Source organism: Pelodiscus sinensis, unplaced genomic scaffold (genome assembly GCF_049634645.1).
Source record: "Pelodiscus sinensis isolate JC-2024 unplaced genomic scaffold, ASM4963464v1 ctg110, whole genome shotgun sequence".
Taxonomy (NCBI): Eukaryota; Metazoa; Chordata; order Testudines; family Trionychidae; genus Pelodiscus; species Pelodiscus sinensis.
In genome coordinates this window covers 23,369-35,652 of record NW_027465850.1, presented here as the reverse complement: position 1 = coordinate 35,652, position 12,284 = coordinate 23,369, and the positions used below count along the sequence as shown (strand labels likewise).

Sequence of the window (12,284 nt, the reverse complement as noted above, 5' to 3'; positions counted from 1 at the left end):
GAACTGGACACAACACTCCAGATGCAGCCTCACCCGAGCCGAATAAAAGGGAATAATGACATCTCTGGATCTGCTGGCAATGCTCCACCTAATGCACCCTAATAAGCCATTCGCCTTCTTGGCTACAAGGGCGCCCTGAGGATTCATATCCTGCTTCTCATCCACTGTAACCCCCAGGGCCTTTTCTGCCTAACTACTACTTAGCTGGTTGGTCCCCAGCCTGTACCAATACTTGGGATTCTTCCGTCCCAAGGGCAGGACTCTACACTTGTCCTTGTAGAACCTCATCAGATTTCTTTTGGCCCAACCCTCTAACCTGTCCAGGTCCCTCTGGACCCTTCCCTGCCCCCCAGCGTATCGACCCCTCCCCCTAACTCAGCGTCATCCACAAACGTGCTGAGGGTGCGACCCATCCCCTCGGCCAGGGCATTCACAAAGATGTTGAATTAACCCGGCCCCTGGGCTGACCCCGGGGTCTCTCTGCTTCCTACCTGCTGCTGAGCCCAAATATCCAGCCAGCTGCCTGTTCCCCACAGCTCTGCACCCCACGCCCCAGGCCCTGTCTCCCTTCCCCTCCTGTGCCCCCCGAAGTAAATATTGACGGAGGCGGCCCTTCCAGGGTTGCTGTCCGGTAGCACAAGGAGGAAGCAAGGCGCCCGCCCCAGGAGGAGCCGGCCCTGCTCTTCACACATTTAAAAATCACGGCGCAGCATTTGAGACCAGCGCGCGCCCGGTCCCTGCTACCCCTGCGGAGACGGTGCTGGGGGTACTGGCTTTCCAGCCAACCCGCCAGCACTGGTTCCTGCTCCCCCCGGCCGCCCGGAGTCCAGGGGCCCGGAGCGGGGGCCCAGGAAGGTGCAGAAGCAGCGGATGTGGGGCTGCACTGTGGGGCAGCACCAAGACCCGGGGCACAAGGGCAGGTGGGACAAAATTAACTCCTTGGCCATTGGCTCTGCATGGAGAAGCTGCCAGGCTGCAAGCGGCCGCACATCGCGCCAGCGGGAAATTAGCTCTGCTCCAGGGAGGGCACGTCTGACCTGCCCCACTCGGCCCCAGCTCCCGTCTCACCAGGTCTCCTCGGGGCCCAGCCTCTGCCTCCCACCCCCGAGGACGAGGGGCCCCCAGCGGCGCAAAGGAAACGCCCGGGCGCAGCACTAGCACGGCAAAGCGCCTGAGTTTTGTCTTTAATTACAGGGACGAGAACATTCCAGCGCCCCTCGGCTCGGTCCTGCTCAGCCTGGCTCACCCATTCCGCTGAGCGGTGCCCGGCCGACCCCAGGGAACAGAGGCGGCGGAGAGGCCCAGTCCCGCCCCGCTCCAGACGCTGTTCCCGGCCCCGGGGAACGGAGGAGGCGGAGAGGCCGAGTCCTGCCCCGCTCCAGACGCTGTTCCCGGCCCCGGGGAACGGAGGCGGCGGAGAGGCCCAGTCCCGCCCCGCTCCAGACGCTGTTCCCGGCCCTGGGGAACGGAGGCGGCGGAAGGTCCGAGTCCTGCCCCGCTCCAGATGCTGTTCCCAGCCCCGGGGAACGGAGGCGGCGGAGAGGCCCAGTCCCGCCCCGCTCCAGACGCTGTTCCCGGCCCCGGGGAACGGAGACGGCGGAGAGGCCGAGTCCCGCCCCGCTCCAGACACTGTTCCCGACCCCAGGGAACGGAGGCGGCGGAAGGTCCGAGTCCTGCCCCGCTCCAGACGCTGTTCCCGGCCCTGGGGAATGGAGGCAGCGGAGAGGCCGAGTCCCGCCCCGCTCCAGACGCTGTTCCCGGCCCCGGGGAACGGAGGCGGCGGAGAGGCCGAGTCCCGCCCCGCTCCGCACCAGCCCCAGCCGGCTCAGGGGAATGCCACGCCCGCCCTTCCGGCTTGCGAGTGATTCTCGGGTGGGTGTGAACCCAACCCCGTCCAGGCCGTTCCCGGGCAGCAGGGAGGGCTTGTGGCAGGGGCTGAGGGCAGCTGTGCCAGGGGTCCCCCTGCCTGTGCCCAGCTTCTTTCCTGTGCTCAGCCCTCGCCCGTCCCGGCAGACAGGGCAGAGCAGGAGCTGGGGCGGTGGCAGAGCCGGGGCGGGGAGCCCGGGGTGGGGATTGCAGGTTGGGTCGGAAGAGGAGCAGAACCAGGGGAAACGGGGAGGGGTGCGGCAGGGCAGAGCGGGGGCGGGGCGCGGCGGGGGGAGCTCAAGGGGGCTGCAGGCCGGCACGGAGGGCCCGGGCCCTGCCTGGCTTGGTCCAGCTCACGCCAGGGCAGCGGGTGTGTCGGTGCCCGCGAGTCCTTGGGGCCCGTGGGTGGCGGGGGGCTGGTCGCCGGGCGGCAGGGGGGCCGCGTGGGTGCGCTCGTGCCGCAGAAGGTGGGTCTTCCTGCTGAAGCGCTTGCCGCACTGGGTGCAGATGTAGGGCCGGTGCCCGGTGTGCACGGCCTGGTGCCGGCCCAGGTTGGTCTTGGAGCTGAAGCGCTGGCCGCACTGGGGGCAGGCGTGGGGGCGGGTGCCGGTGTGCACGGCCTGGTGCCGGCCCAGGTGGGACTTGCGGCTGAAGGCGCGGCCGCACTGGGCGCAGACGTGGGGCCGCTGCCCGGCGTGGGCCTTGGCGTGGGCCAGCAGGTTGGGGCGGGAGCTGAAGGCGCGGGCGCACTGGGGGCAGGCGAAGGGGCGCTCGCCGGTGTGCACGCGGCGGTGGCGCGCCAGGTGCTGGCTGTGGGCGAAGCGGCGGCCGCAGTCGGGGCAGGCGAAGGGGCGCTCGCCCGTGTGGGTGCGCTGGTGCGTGGCCAGGCTGGGCTTGTGGCTGAAGCTCTTCTCGCAGTAGGCGCAGGCGTAGGGCTTCAGGCCCATGTGGCTGCGCAGGTGGGCCGTCAGGTGCCGCTTGTCGCTGAAGCCCCGGCCGCACTCGGCGCAGGAGAAGGGCCGCCCCTCCCGGTGCACGCGCTGGTGCGACGTCAGGTTCTTCTTCCAGCTGAAGCTCTTGCCGCACTCGGCGCAGGAGAAGGGCTTGGCTCCCGGTGCGGCCCCCGGGGACGGGCCCGCCGCCTCGGCCAGCCGGCAGGGGGCGCTGGGCGCTGGCTCGGGCGCCGCGTGCACCCTCTGGTGCCGCACCAGGTGCTGCTTGTGGGTGAAGCTGCGGGCGCACTGGGCGCAGGCGAAGGGCCGCTCCCCGGTGTGGGTGCGCTGGTGCCGGATGAGGTGGGTCTTCTTGCGGAAGCTGCGGCCGCACTCGGCGCAGGGGAAGGGGCGCTCCCCCGTGTGCGTCTTCTGGTGGGCGCCCAGGTGGATCTTCTGGCTGAAGGCGCGGCCGCACTGGGCGCAGGGGAAGGGGCGCTCGCCGGTGTGGGTGCGCTGGTGCCGCGTCAGGTGGGCCTTCTTGCGGAAGCCCTTGCCGCACTGGGCGCAGGGGAAGGGGCGCTCGCCGGCGTGGGTGCGCTGGTGGGCGGCCAGAAGCTGCTGCTGGCTGAAGCTGCGGCCACACTCCCCGCAGGCCGAGGGGCTCTCCCCGCTGTGCACCCGCTGGTGCAGCCGCAGCGTCAGCTGGTCCCGGAAGCGCCGCTCGCACTCGGGGCAGCCGTGCGGCTTCTCGCTCAGCAGCTGCCACTGCTGCAGCGCCAGGCCCGGGAGGGCGCCCAGGGGGCCGAACTCCGCCAGGCCCGGCCCCTCCAGCTTGCACGGGCCCAGGAAGTCGCCGCCGCCGCCGCCCGGCAGCTGCCCCGACAGCAGCGCCTCCGCACCGAGCCCGGCCGGCCACTCCTCGTACTCCTCCTCCACCTTCACCTTCCGGACGAGCCAGTCACCTGCCGGGAGGGAGAGGGGTCAGCCCCCCGCGGAGAGACCCCCGGAGCCCAGCCCCCGTCATCGGCCACCCGCGCAGAGAGACCCCCGGAGCCCAGCCCCCATCAGCCACCCGTGCGGAGAGACCCCCGGAGCCCAGCCCCCGTCATCGGCCACCCGCGCGGAGAGACCCCCGGAGCCCAGCCCCCATCAGCCACCTGTGCGGAGAGACCCCGGAGCCCAGCCCCCGTCATCGGCCACCCGCGCGGAGAGACCCTGGAGCCCAGCCCCCATCAGCCACCTGTGCGGAGAGACCCCGGAGCCCAGCCCCCATCATCGGCCTCCCGAACGGAGAGACCCCCGGAGCCCAGCCCCCATCAGCCACCCGTGCGGAGAGACCCCCGGAGCCCAGCCCCCGTCATCGGGCGCCCGCGCGGAGAGACCCCGGAGCCCATCCCCCGTCATCGGCCACGCGCGCGGAGAGACCCCGGAGCCCAGCCCCCGTCATCGGCCACCCGCGCGGAGAGACCCCGGAGCCCATCCCCCATCATCGGCCACCCGCGCGGAGAGACCCCGGAGCCCAGCCCCCGTCATCGGCCACCCGCGCGGAGAGACCCCCGGAACCCAGCCCCCGTCATCAGCCACCCGCGTGGAGAGACCCCGGAGCCCAGCCCCCATCATCGGCCACCCGCGCGGAGAGACCCCCGGAGCCCAGCCCCCATCGGCCACCCGTGCGGAGAGACCCCGGAGCCCATCCCCCATCATCGGCCACCCGCGCGGAGAGACCCCGGAGCCCAGCCCCCGTCATCGGCCACCCGCGCGGAGAGACCCCGGAGCCCAGCCCCCGTCATCGGCCACCCGCGCGGAGAGACCCCCGGAGCCCAGCCCCCATCGGCCACCCGCGCGGAGAGACCCCCGGAGCCCATCCCCCATCGGCCACCCGCGCGGAGAGACCCCGGAGCCCAGCCCCCATCATCGGCCACCCGCGCGGAGAGACCCCCGGAGCCCAGCCCCCATCGGCCACCCGCGCGGAGAGACCCCCGGAGCCCATCCCCCATCGGCCACCCGCGCGGAGAGACCCCGGAGCCCAGCCCCCATCATCGGCCACCCGCGCGGAGAGACCCCCGGAGCCCAGCCCCCATCGGCCACCCGTGCGGAGAGACCCCTGGAGCCCAGCCCCCGTCATCAGCCACCCCCGCGGAGAGACCCCCGGAGCCCAGCCCCCATCAGCCACCCGTGCGGAGAGACCCCGGAGCCCAGCCCCCGTCATCGGCCACCCGCGCGGAGAGACCCCTGGAGCCCAGCCCCCATCGGCCACCCGTGCGGAGAGACCCCCGGAGCCCATCCCCCATCGGCCACCCGCGCGGAGAGACCCCGGAGCCCAGCCCCCATCGGCCACCCGTGCGGAGAGACCCCGGAGCCCAGCCCCCGTCATCGGCCACCCGCGCGGAGAGACCCCCGGAGCCCAGCCCCCATCGGCCACCCGTGCGGAGAGACCCCTGGAGCCCAGCCCCCGTCATCAGCCACCCCCGCGGAGAGACCCCCGGAGCCCAGCCCCCATCAGCCACCCGTGCGGAGAGACCCCGGAGCCCAGCCCCCATCAGCCACCCGTGCGGAGAGACCCCGGAGCCCAGCCCCCGTCATCGGCCACCCGCGCGGAGAGACCCCGGAGCCCAGCCCCCGTCATCGGCCACCCGCGCGGAGAGACCCCCGGAGCCCATCCCCCATCATCGGCCACCCGCGCGGAGAGACCCCCGGAGCCCATCCCCCATCGGCCACCCGCGCGGAGAGACCCCGGAGCCCAGCCCCCATCATCGGCCACCCGCGCGGAGAGACCCCCGGAGCCCAGCCCCCATCAGCCACCCGTGCGGAGAGACCCCCGGAACCCAGCCCCCGTCATCGGCCACCCGCCCGGAGAGACCCCCCGGAGCCCAGCCCCCGTCATCGGCCAGCCCCCCGCGGAGAGACCCCCGGAGCCCAGCCCCCCTCCTTAGCCACCCACGCGGAGAGACCCCCGGAGCCCAGCCCCCGTCATCGGCCACCCACGCGGAGAGACCCCCGGAGCCCATCCCCCATCAGCCACCCGTGCGGAGAGACCCCCGGAGCCCATCCCCCGTCATCAGCTACCCCCACAGAGAGACCCCTGGAGCCCATCCCCCGTCCTCAGCCAGCCCCCTGCGGAGAGACCCCAGAGCCCAGCCCCCCTCCTCAGCCATCCCCGCGGAGAGACCCCCGGAGCCCAGCCCCTGTCCTCAGCCAGCCCCCCGCGGAAAGACCCCGGAGCCCATCCCCCGTCATCGGCCACCCGCGGAGAGACCCCCGGAGCCCAGCCCCCCTCCTCAGCCAGCCCCCCGCAGAGAGACCCCAGAGCCCAGCCCCCCTCCTCAGTCACCCCCGCGGAGAGACCCCCGGAGCCCAGCCCCCCTCCTCAGCTACCCCCGCGGAGAGACCCCCGGAGCCCAGCCCCCGTCCTCAGCCAGCCCCCCGCGGAGAGACCCCCGGAGCCCAGCCCCCATCAGCCAGCCCCACTCCTGGCTCCTTCAGAGCTGGGACCGCGCCCAACAATTCCAGCCCCCCCCACCGGGCCCTCAGCAGCCTGAGGGGTCCCAGGGCTCAGGGGGCGGCAGCGACGGGGGAGGGTCTCACCTGAGCAGCTGCTCTCGGGGCCGTTCCCCCCGTCCAGGCCCAGCTGCTCCCCGGCACCGCGCTGCTCCCGCTCCCCCTGCGGGGCCACCTCGGGCTTGGGCACCACGGAGCCTGCGGGGAGCAGCGAGCGTCACGCCCCGTCCCCCACGCGGCCCAGACAGCTGCTCCCCCCTCACAGTCACCCCTCACCGGGGCCTCCGGGCGCCCGCCGGGCAGCGAGTCCCAGCTCCGCCGCACTGAGGGGAGGGCGCCATGCGGGGGCCGCAGGATCTCCAGCGCCGGGCCCCTCCCACCCTGGCCTGGAGCATCTGCCGGAGACCAGAGCCTGCCCCAGCCCGCACTGACCTGGGCTGGCCCGGCCGGGAGCCTCCCTCTCCCCGGCCTCCCCCGCAGCCCGGGCACGAGGCTCCTCCGCCTGCTCCGTGTGCGGGACGCTCTCGGGCTTGGCGACGGGGGACCCTGCAGGAGACACAGAGGCTGAGCCTGCGGCGCTTGTCCCCAGCCCTGCCGGCTGCTGGCCGGGCCCCGCCGGTCTGGGGCAGAGCCCCCCCCGTCCAAGGAAAGCCGACACAACGCCTTCGGGCCAGGCTGTGGGTGCTGTTTGCCAGCCCCTCCCGGAAGTTAGGGGAGGTGCCTCTGGCTGGCGCTCCCTCTGCCAGGCCACACCACGGAGCGGGGCGGCGGCGTCCCCCCGGCCTGCGCCAGGGAGCGGGGCGGCGGCGTCCCCCCGGCCTGCGCCAGGGAGCGGGACGGCGGCATCCCCCCCGGCCTGCGCCAGGGAGCGGGGCGGCGGCGTCCCCCCCGGCCTGCGCCAGGGAGCGGGGCGGCGGCATCCCCCCCGGCCTGCGCCAGGGAGCGGGGCGGCGGCGTCCCCCCGGCCTGCGCCAGGGAGCGGGGCGGCGGCATCCCCCCCCGGCCTGCGCCAGGGAGCGGGGCGGCGGCGTCCCCCCCCGGCCTGCGCCAGGGAGCGGGGCGGCGGCGTCCCCCCCGGCCTGCGCCAGGGAGCGGGACGGCGGCGTCCCCCCCGGCCTGCGCCAGGGAGCGGGGCGGCGTCGTCCCCCCCGGCCTGCGCCAGGGAGCGGGGCGGCGGCGTCCCCCCGGCCTGCGCCAGGGAGCGGGGCGGCGGCGTCCCCCCGGCCTGCGCCAGGGAGCGGGACGGCGGCATCCCCCCCGGCCTGCGCCAGGGAGCGGGGCGGCGGCGTCCCCCCCGGCCTGCGCCAGGGAGCGGGACGGCGGCATCCCCCCCGGCCTGCGCCAGGGAGCGGGGCGGCGGCGTCCCCCCGGCCTGCGCCAGGGAGCGGGGCGGCGGCATCCCCCCCCGGCCTGCGCCAGGGAGCGGGGCGGCGGCGTCCCCCCCCGGCCTGCGCCAGGGAGCGGGGCGGCGGCGTCCCCCCCGGCCTGCGCCAGGGAGCGGGACGGCGGCGTCCCCCCCGGCCTGCGCCAGGGAGCGGGGCGGCGTCGTCCCCCCCGGCCTGCGCCAGGGAGCGGGGCGGCGGCGTCCCCCCGGCCTGCGCCAGGGAGCGGGGCGGCGGCGTCCCCCCGGCCTGCGCCAGGGAGCGGGACGGCGGCATCCCCCCCGGCCTGCGCCAGGGAGCGGGGCGGCGGCGTCCCCCCCGGCCTGCGCCAGGGAGCGGGACGGCGGCATCCCCCCCGGCCTGCGCCAGGGAGCGGGGCGGCGGCGTCCCCCCGGCCTGCGCCACGGAGCGGGGCGGCGGCATCCCCCCCCGGCCTGCGCCAGGGAGCGGGCCGGCGGCGTCCCCCCCCGGCCTGCGCCAGGGAACGGGGCGGCGGCGTCCCCCCGGCCTGCGCCAGGGAACGGGGCGGCGGCATCCCCCCCGGCCTGCGCCAGGGAGCGGGGCGGCAGCGTCCACCCCGGCCTGCGCCAGGGAGCGGGGCGGCGGCGTCCCCCCCCGGCCTGCGCCAGGGAGCGGGGCGGCGGCGTCCCCCCCGGCCTGCGCCAGGGAGCGGGACGGCGGCGTCCCCCCCGGCCTGCGCCAGGGAGCGGGGCGGCGTCGTCCCCCCCGGCCTGCGCCAGGGAGCGGGGCGGCGGCGTCCCCCCGGCCTGCGCCAGGGAGCGGGGCGGCGGCGTCCCCCCGGCCTGCGCCAGGGAGCGGGACGGCGGCATCCCCCCCGGCCTGCGCCAGGGAGCGGGGCGGCGGCGTCCCCCCCGGCCTGCGCCAGGGAGCGGGACGGCGGCATCCCCCCCGGCCTGCGCCAGGGAGCGGGGCGGCGGCGTCCCCCCGGCCTGCGCCAGGGAGCGGGGCGGCGGCATCCCCCCCCGGCCTGCGCCAGGGAGCGGGGCGGCGGCGTCCCCCCCCGGCCTGCGCCAGGGAACGGGGCGGCGGCGTCCCCCCGGCCTGCGCCAGGGAACGGGGCGGCGGCATCCCCCCCGGCCTGCGCCAGGGAACGGGGCGGCGGCATCCCCCCTGGCCTGCGCCAGGGAGCGGGGCGGCAGCGTCCACCCCGGCCTGCGCCAGGGAGCGGGGCGGCGGCGTCCCCCCGGCCTGCGCCAGGGAGCGGGGCGGCAGCGTCCACCCCGGCCTGCACCAGGGAGCGGGGCGGCGGCGTCCCCCCCCGGCCTGCGCCAGGGAGCGGGGCGGCGGCGTCCCCCCCCGGCCTGCGCCAGGGAGCGGGGCGGCGGCGTCCCCCCGGCCTGCGCCAGGGAGCGGGGCGGCGGCGTCCCCCCCGGCCTGCGCCAGGGAGCGGGGCGGCGGCGTCCCCCCCGGCCTGCGCCAGGGAGCGGGGGCGGCGGCGTCCCCCCGGCCTGCGCCAGGGAGCGGGGCGGCGGCGTCCCCCCCGGCCTGCGCCAGGGAGCGGGGCGGCGGCGTTCCCCCCGGCCTGCGCCAGGGAGCGGGGCGGCGGCGTCCCCCCGGCCTGCGCCAGGGAGCGGGGCGGCGGCGTCCCCCCCCCGGCCTGCACCAGGGAGCGGGGCGGCGGCGTCCCCCCCGGCCTGCGCCAGGGAGCGGGGCGGCGGCGTCCCCCCGGCCTGCGCCAGGGAGCGGGACGGCGGCTTCCCCGGATGCGCCAGGGAGCGGGGCGGCGGCGTCCCCCCCGGCCTGCGCCAGGGAGCGGGGCGGCGGCGTCCCCCCCCGGCCTGCGCCAGGGAGCGGGGCGGCGGCGGCCCCCCGGCCTGCGCCAGGGAGCGGGGCGGCGGCGTCCCCCCCGGCCTGCGCCAGGGAGCGGGGCGGCGGCGTCCCCCCCGGCCTGCGCCAGGGAGCGGGGCGGCGGCGTCCCCCCGGCCTGCGCCAGGGAGCGGGGCGGCGGCGTCCCCCCCGGCCTGCGCCAGGGAGCGGGGCGGCGGCGTCCCCCCGGCCTGCGCCAGGGAACGGGGCGGCGGCGTCCCCCCGGCCTGCGCCAGGGAACGGGGCGGCGGCATCCCCCCCGGCCTGCGCCAGGGAGCGGGGCGGCAGCGTCCACCCCGGCCTGCGCCAGGGAGCGGGGCGGCGGCGTCCCCCCCCGGCCTGCGCCAGGGAGCGGGGCGGCGGCGTCCCCCCCCGGCCTGCGCCAGGGAGTGGGGCGGCGGCGTCCCCCCCGGCCTGCGCCAGGGAGCGGGGCGGCGGCGTCCCCCCCGGCCTGCGCCAGGGAGCGGGGCGGCGGCGTCCCCCCCGGCCTGCGCCAGGGAGCGGGGCGGCGGCGTCCCCCCCGGCCTGCGCCAGGGAGCGGGGCGGCGGCGTCCCTTGTGATCTGGGCACTAGGGTGGGGGAGGCAAATGCCACCCAGCTGCTTAGAAGCTCCCCCAGTGGGCAGCAGGTTGGGGTGGTGCACATGCCTCGTGGCACATAACGATGTTTATTCCGCACACAGAGGGCCCGCCCGAGAGGGGCTGTTTTACCCAGCGCAATCATGGCGTCGTAATTCTCCCTCATTCTGCTCCCGGGCGGCTCTCCAGGCGCTGCCGCTGCTCCCGGAGGGACGGGCCGGTCACATCCTCCGGCGTCGCGGGACCTGGCCAAGAGAGAGCCCTGCGGTCAGGCCGGGCCGAGCAAGCAGCCGGCTCCGTGGGGACATCCCCGACGCCCAGGGGCTTTGGGAACTGCCCCGGGTCAGTCCACGGCCGCGCGGGGCAGCAGCAGAGCCTTTGGGGGGGGCTGGGCCCACGTTCAGCAGCAGCTCCCAGGACATCGGGACCAGGCTGCTGTGGACGCAGGGCGCTGGGCGAGGCAGCGCAGCCCCACGCTCTGTACTGGATGCTGAAGCCGCTGGGCTCCGTGTGGCCCCACCTACTCGGGTCAACGTGCTGTCGAATCCCAGGCAGACGTTCCAGGTCTCTGCCGCTGGGGAATGGACAGTGGCAGCCGAGAAGGGGGGCAGCCCATGGGACGGTGTGGGGTCAACACATTGTCTGGCCACTTCTACCCAAACAGTGAACACTGTTGGTTATTCCTCACCATCAGTAGGGTTCAGAGTTAACGCCCATTGAGCTGCATGGGGTAAAACACACCTCTCCAAGCTTGGCTCAGGCCAATGACCCTGAGCAGCCTGTACTGGGCTCAAGCTTCCAGCAGTTCAGCTGTGGCCAGGAGGGCAGGCACTGGTTTGAAACAGGGCCAGGCCGCCGGAGGCCAGATCGGCTCGCGGGGCAGACGGCGCGGCTGGGGGACTCTTGTACCTGAGGTGCTGCTTTACTGGCTGTCGTGGCACCCACGAAGCCTGGAAGAGCCATGGAAAAGCGGGGGGCAAAGCAGAGGGAGCTTCCCCACGCACCCCAGTGACCTTCACCTCCCTGAACCCTCCCAGGCCCTGTGAGCCCGTGTGGGGTCCCCTTAGGCCCCAGCCAGACAAGACAGGAGTCGCACCCAGGTCCCTGCCCCACGGCCTGTGCTCTGGCTGCCTTCCCCCTGCAGCACACGGTCCTGGGGCTCAGCCCTCCTGGGGCTCTCCTGGGGGCGCTGCCCCTCCTCCCCCTGCCCAGGCAACCTCTGCCCCCATTCCCCAGCCTTTCCCTCTCTCCGGACCGACTTTACCCCCCCCTTCCTGCACCAATGCCACCCCCTCCTCCCTGGCTCCCTCCCCCGCTCCCTCCCCCTCTGCCCAACCCCCCTTCCCCTTCCTGTACCACTTCCCTTCCCCGTCCCTGGACTCTTCCCTCCTCCCCTCGATTCTTGCTTCATGCCGCCCTCCTCTTCCTGCAGCCTCCCTCCCCTCCCCCCGCCCCGGGTCCCCCCCGATCCCGCCGTCTCCCCAGGGCCTCCCCCCCCCTGCACGGCCCTTCCCCTCCCCCCCAGGCAGAGCCCAGGGCGCAGCGGGGGACCCAGGAGTCCGACCTGCCCCCACCCCGCGCTGCAGCATCCAACCAGCCCCAGGGCCCCCCGCCCGGCCCCACCTTCGCGGCAGCCCCGCCCGGAGCCGGGCCGGGTCCCCCCGGGGCGCGGAGCTGCCGGTCCCTGCGCAGCCACGAGCCGGCGGGGCGCGGGCAGCCTGGGAGCCGGAGTCCGGCGGCGGGGAGGGGACTACATCTCCCAGCAGGCAGCGCGCCCCCCCCCCCCCGCCAGCTGGGAGGGGGCAGGACAGAGGGGCCCGAGCCTGGGATCGCCCCTCCCCGCAGCAGCAGCGCAGCCCAGAGCCTGCTCCAGGCGGCTGGGCCCCTCAGCCCGTCTGTTAGGCCGGGAGCCCCCCAAGGGAGCCCCCCCGAGCAGCAGTCAGGGTCAGGCCCATGGCAAGGGGGAAAGTGCCTGGAGACGTTGGGCTACCCAGCCAGAGCAGCCCTGTCCAGGGGCGCCCGCGCCGGGACTGAGGGACGGCTGGTTCCCGCGCCCAGACTGAAGGACGGCTGGTTCCCGCGCCCGGACTGAGGGACAGCTGGCTCCCACGCCAGGGCGGAGCGACGGCTGGTTCCCGCGCCCGGACTGAGGGACAGCTGGCTCCCACGCCAGGGCGGAGCGACGGCTGGTTCCCATG

At 76.1% G+C, this 12,284-nt stretch overlaps 1 protein-coding gene across 5 annotated transcripts; it reads right to left on the bottom strand.

Annotated features, from left to right (window-relative positions):
- Nucleotides 1–1,158: 1,158 nt before the first annotated feature.
- ZNF467 (zinc finger protein 467) lies at nt 1,159–11,971 on the bottom strand. 5 transcript variants are annotated; one of them, XM_075915629.1, is made up of 5 exons: nt 11,710–11,866; nt 10,219–10,331; nt 6,732–6,845; nt 6,387–6,497; nt 1,159–3,763 (listed from the first exon to the last, which is right to left on the bottom strand). In XM_075915629.1, exons 2-5 carry the CDS (start codon nt 10,250–10,252, stop codon nt 2,220–2,222), a joined length of 1,803 nt encoding a protein of 600 aa, XP_075771744.1. In that variant the 5' UTR covers nt 10,253–10,331; nt 11,710–11,866; the 3' UTR covers nt 1,159–2,219. The 5 variants fall into 5 exon arrangements, with proteins under 5 accessions (XP_075771744.1, XP_075771740.1, XP_075771739.1 ...); XM_075915625.1 differs by lacking the exon at nt 11,710–11,866 and adding an exon at nt 10,996–11,334; XM_075915624.1 differs by lacking the exon at nt 11,710–11,866 and adding an exon at nt 10,828–10,977.
- Nucleotides 11,972–12,284: the final 313 nt, after the last annotated feature.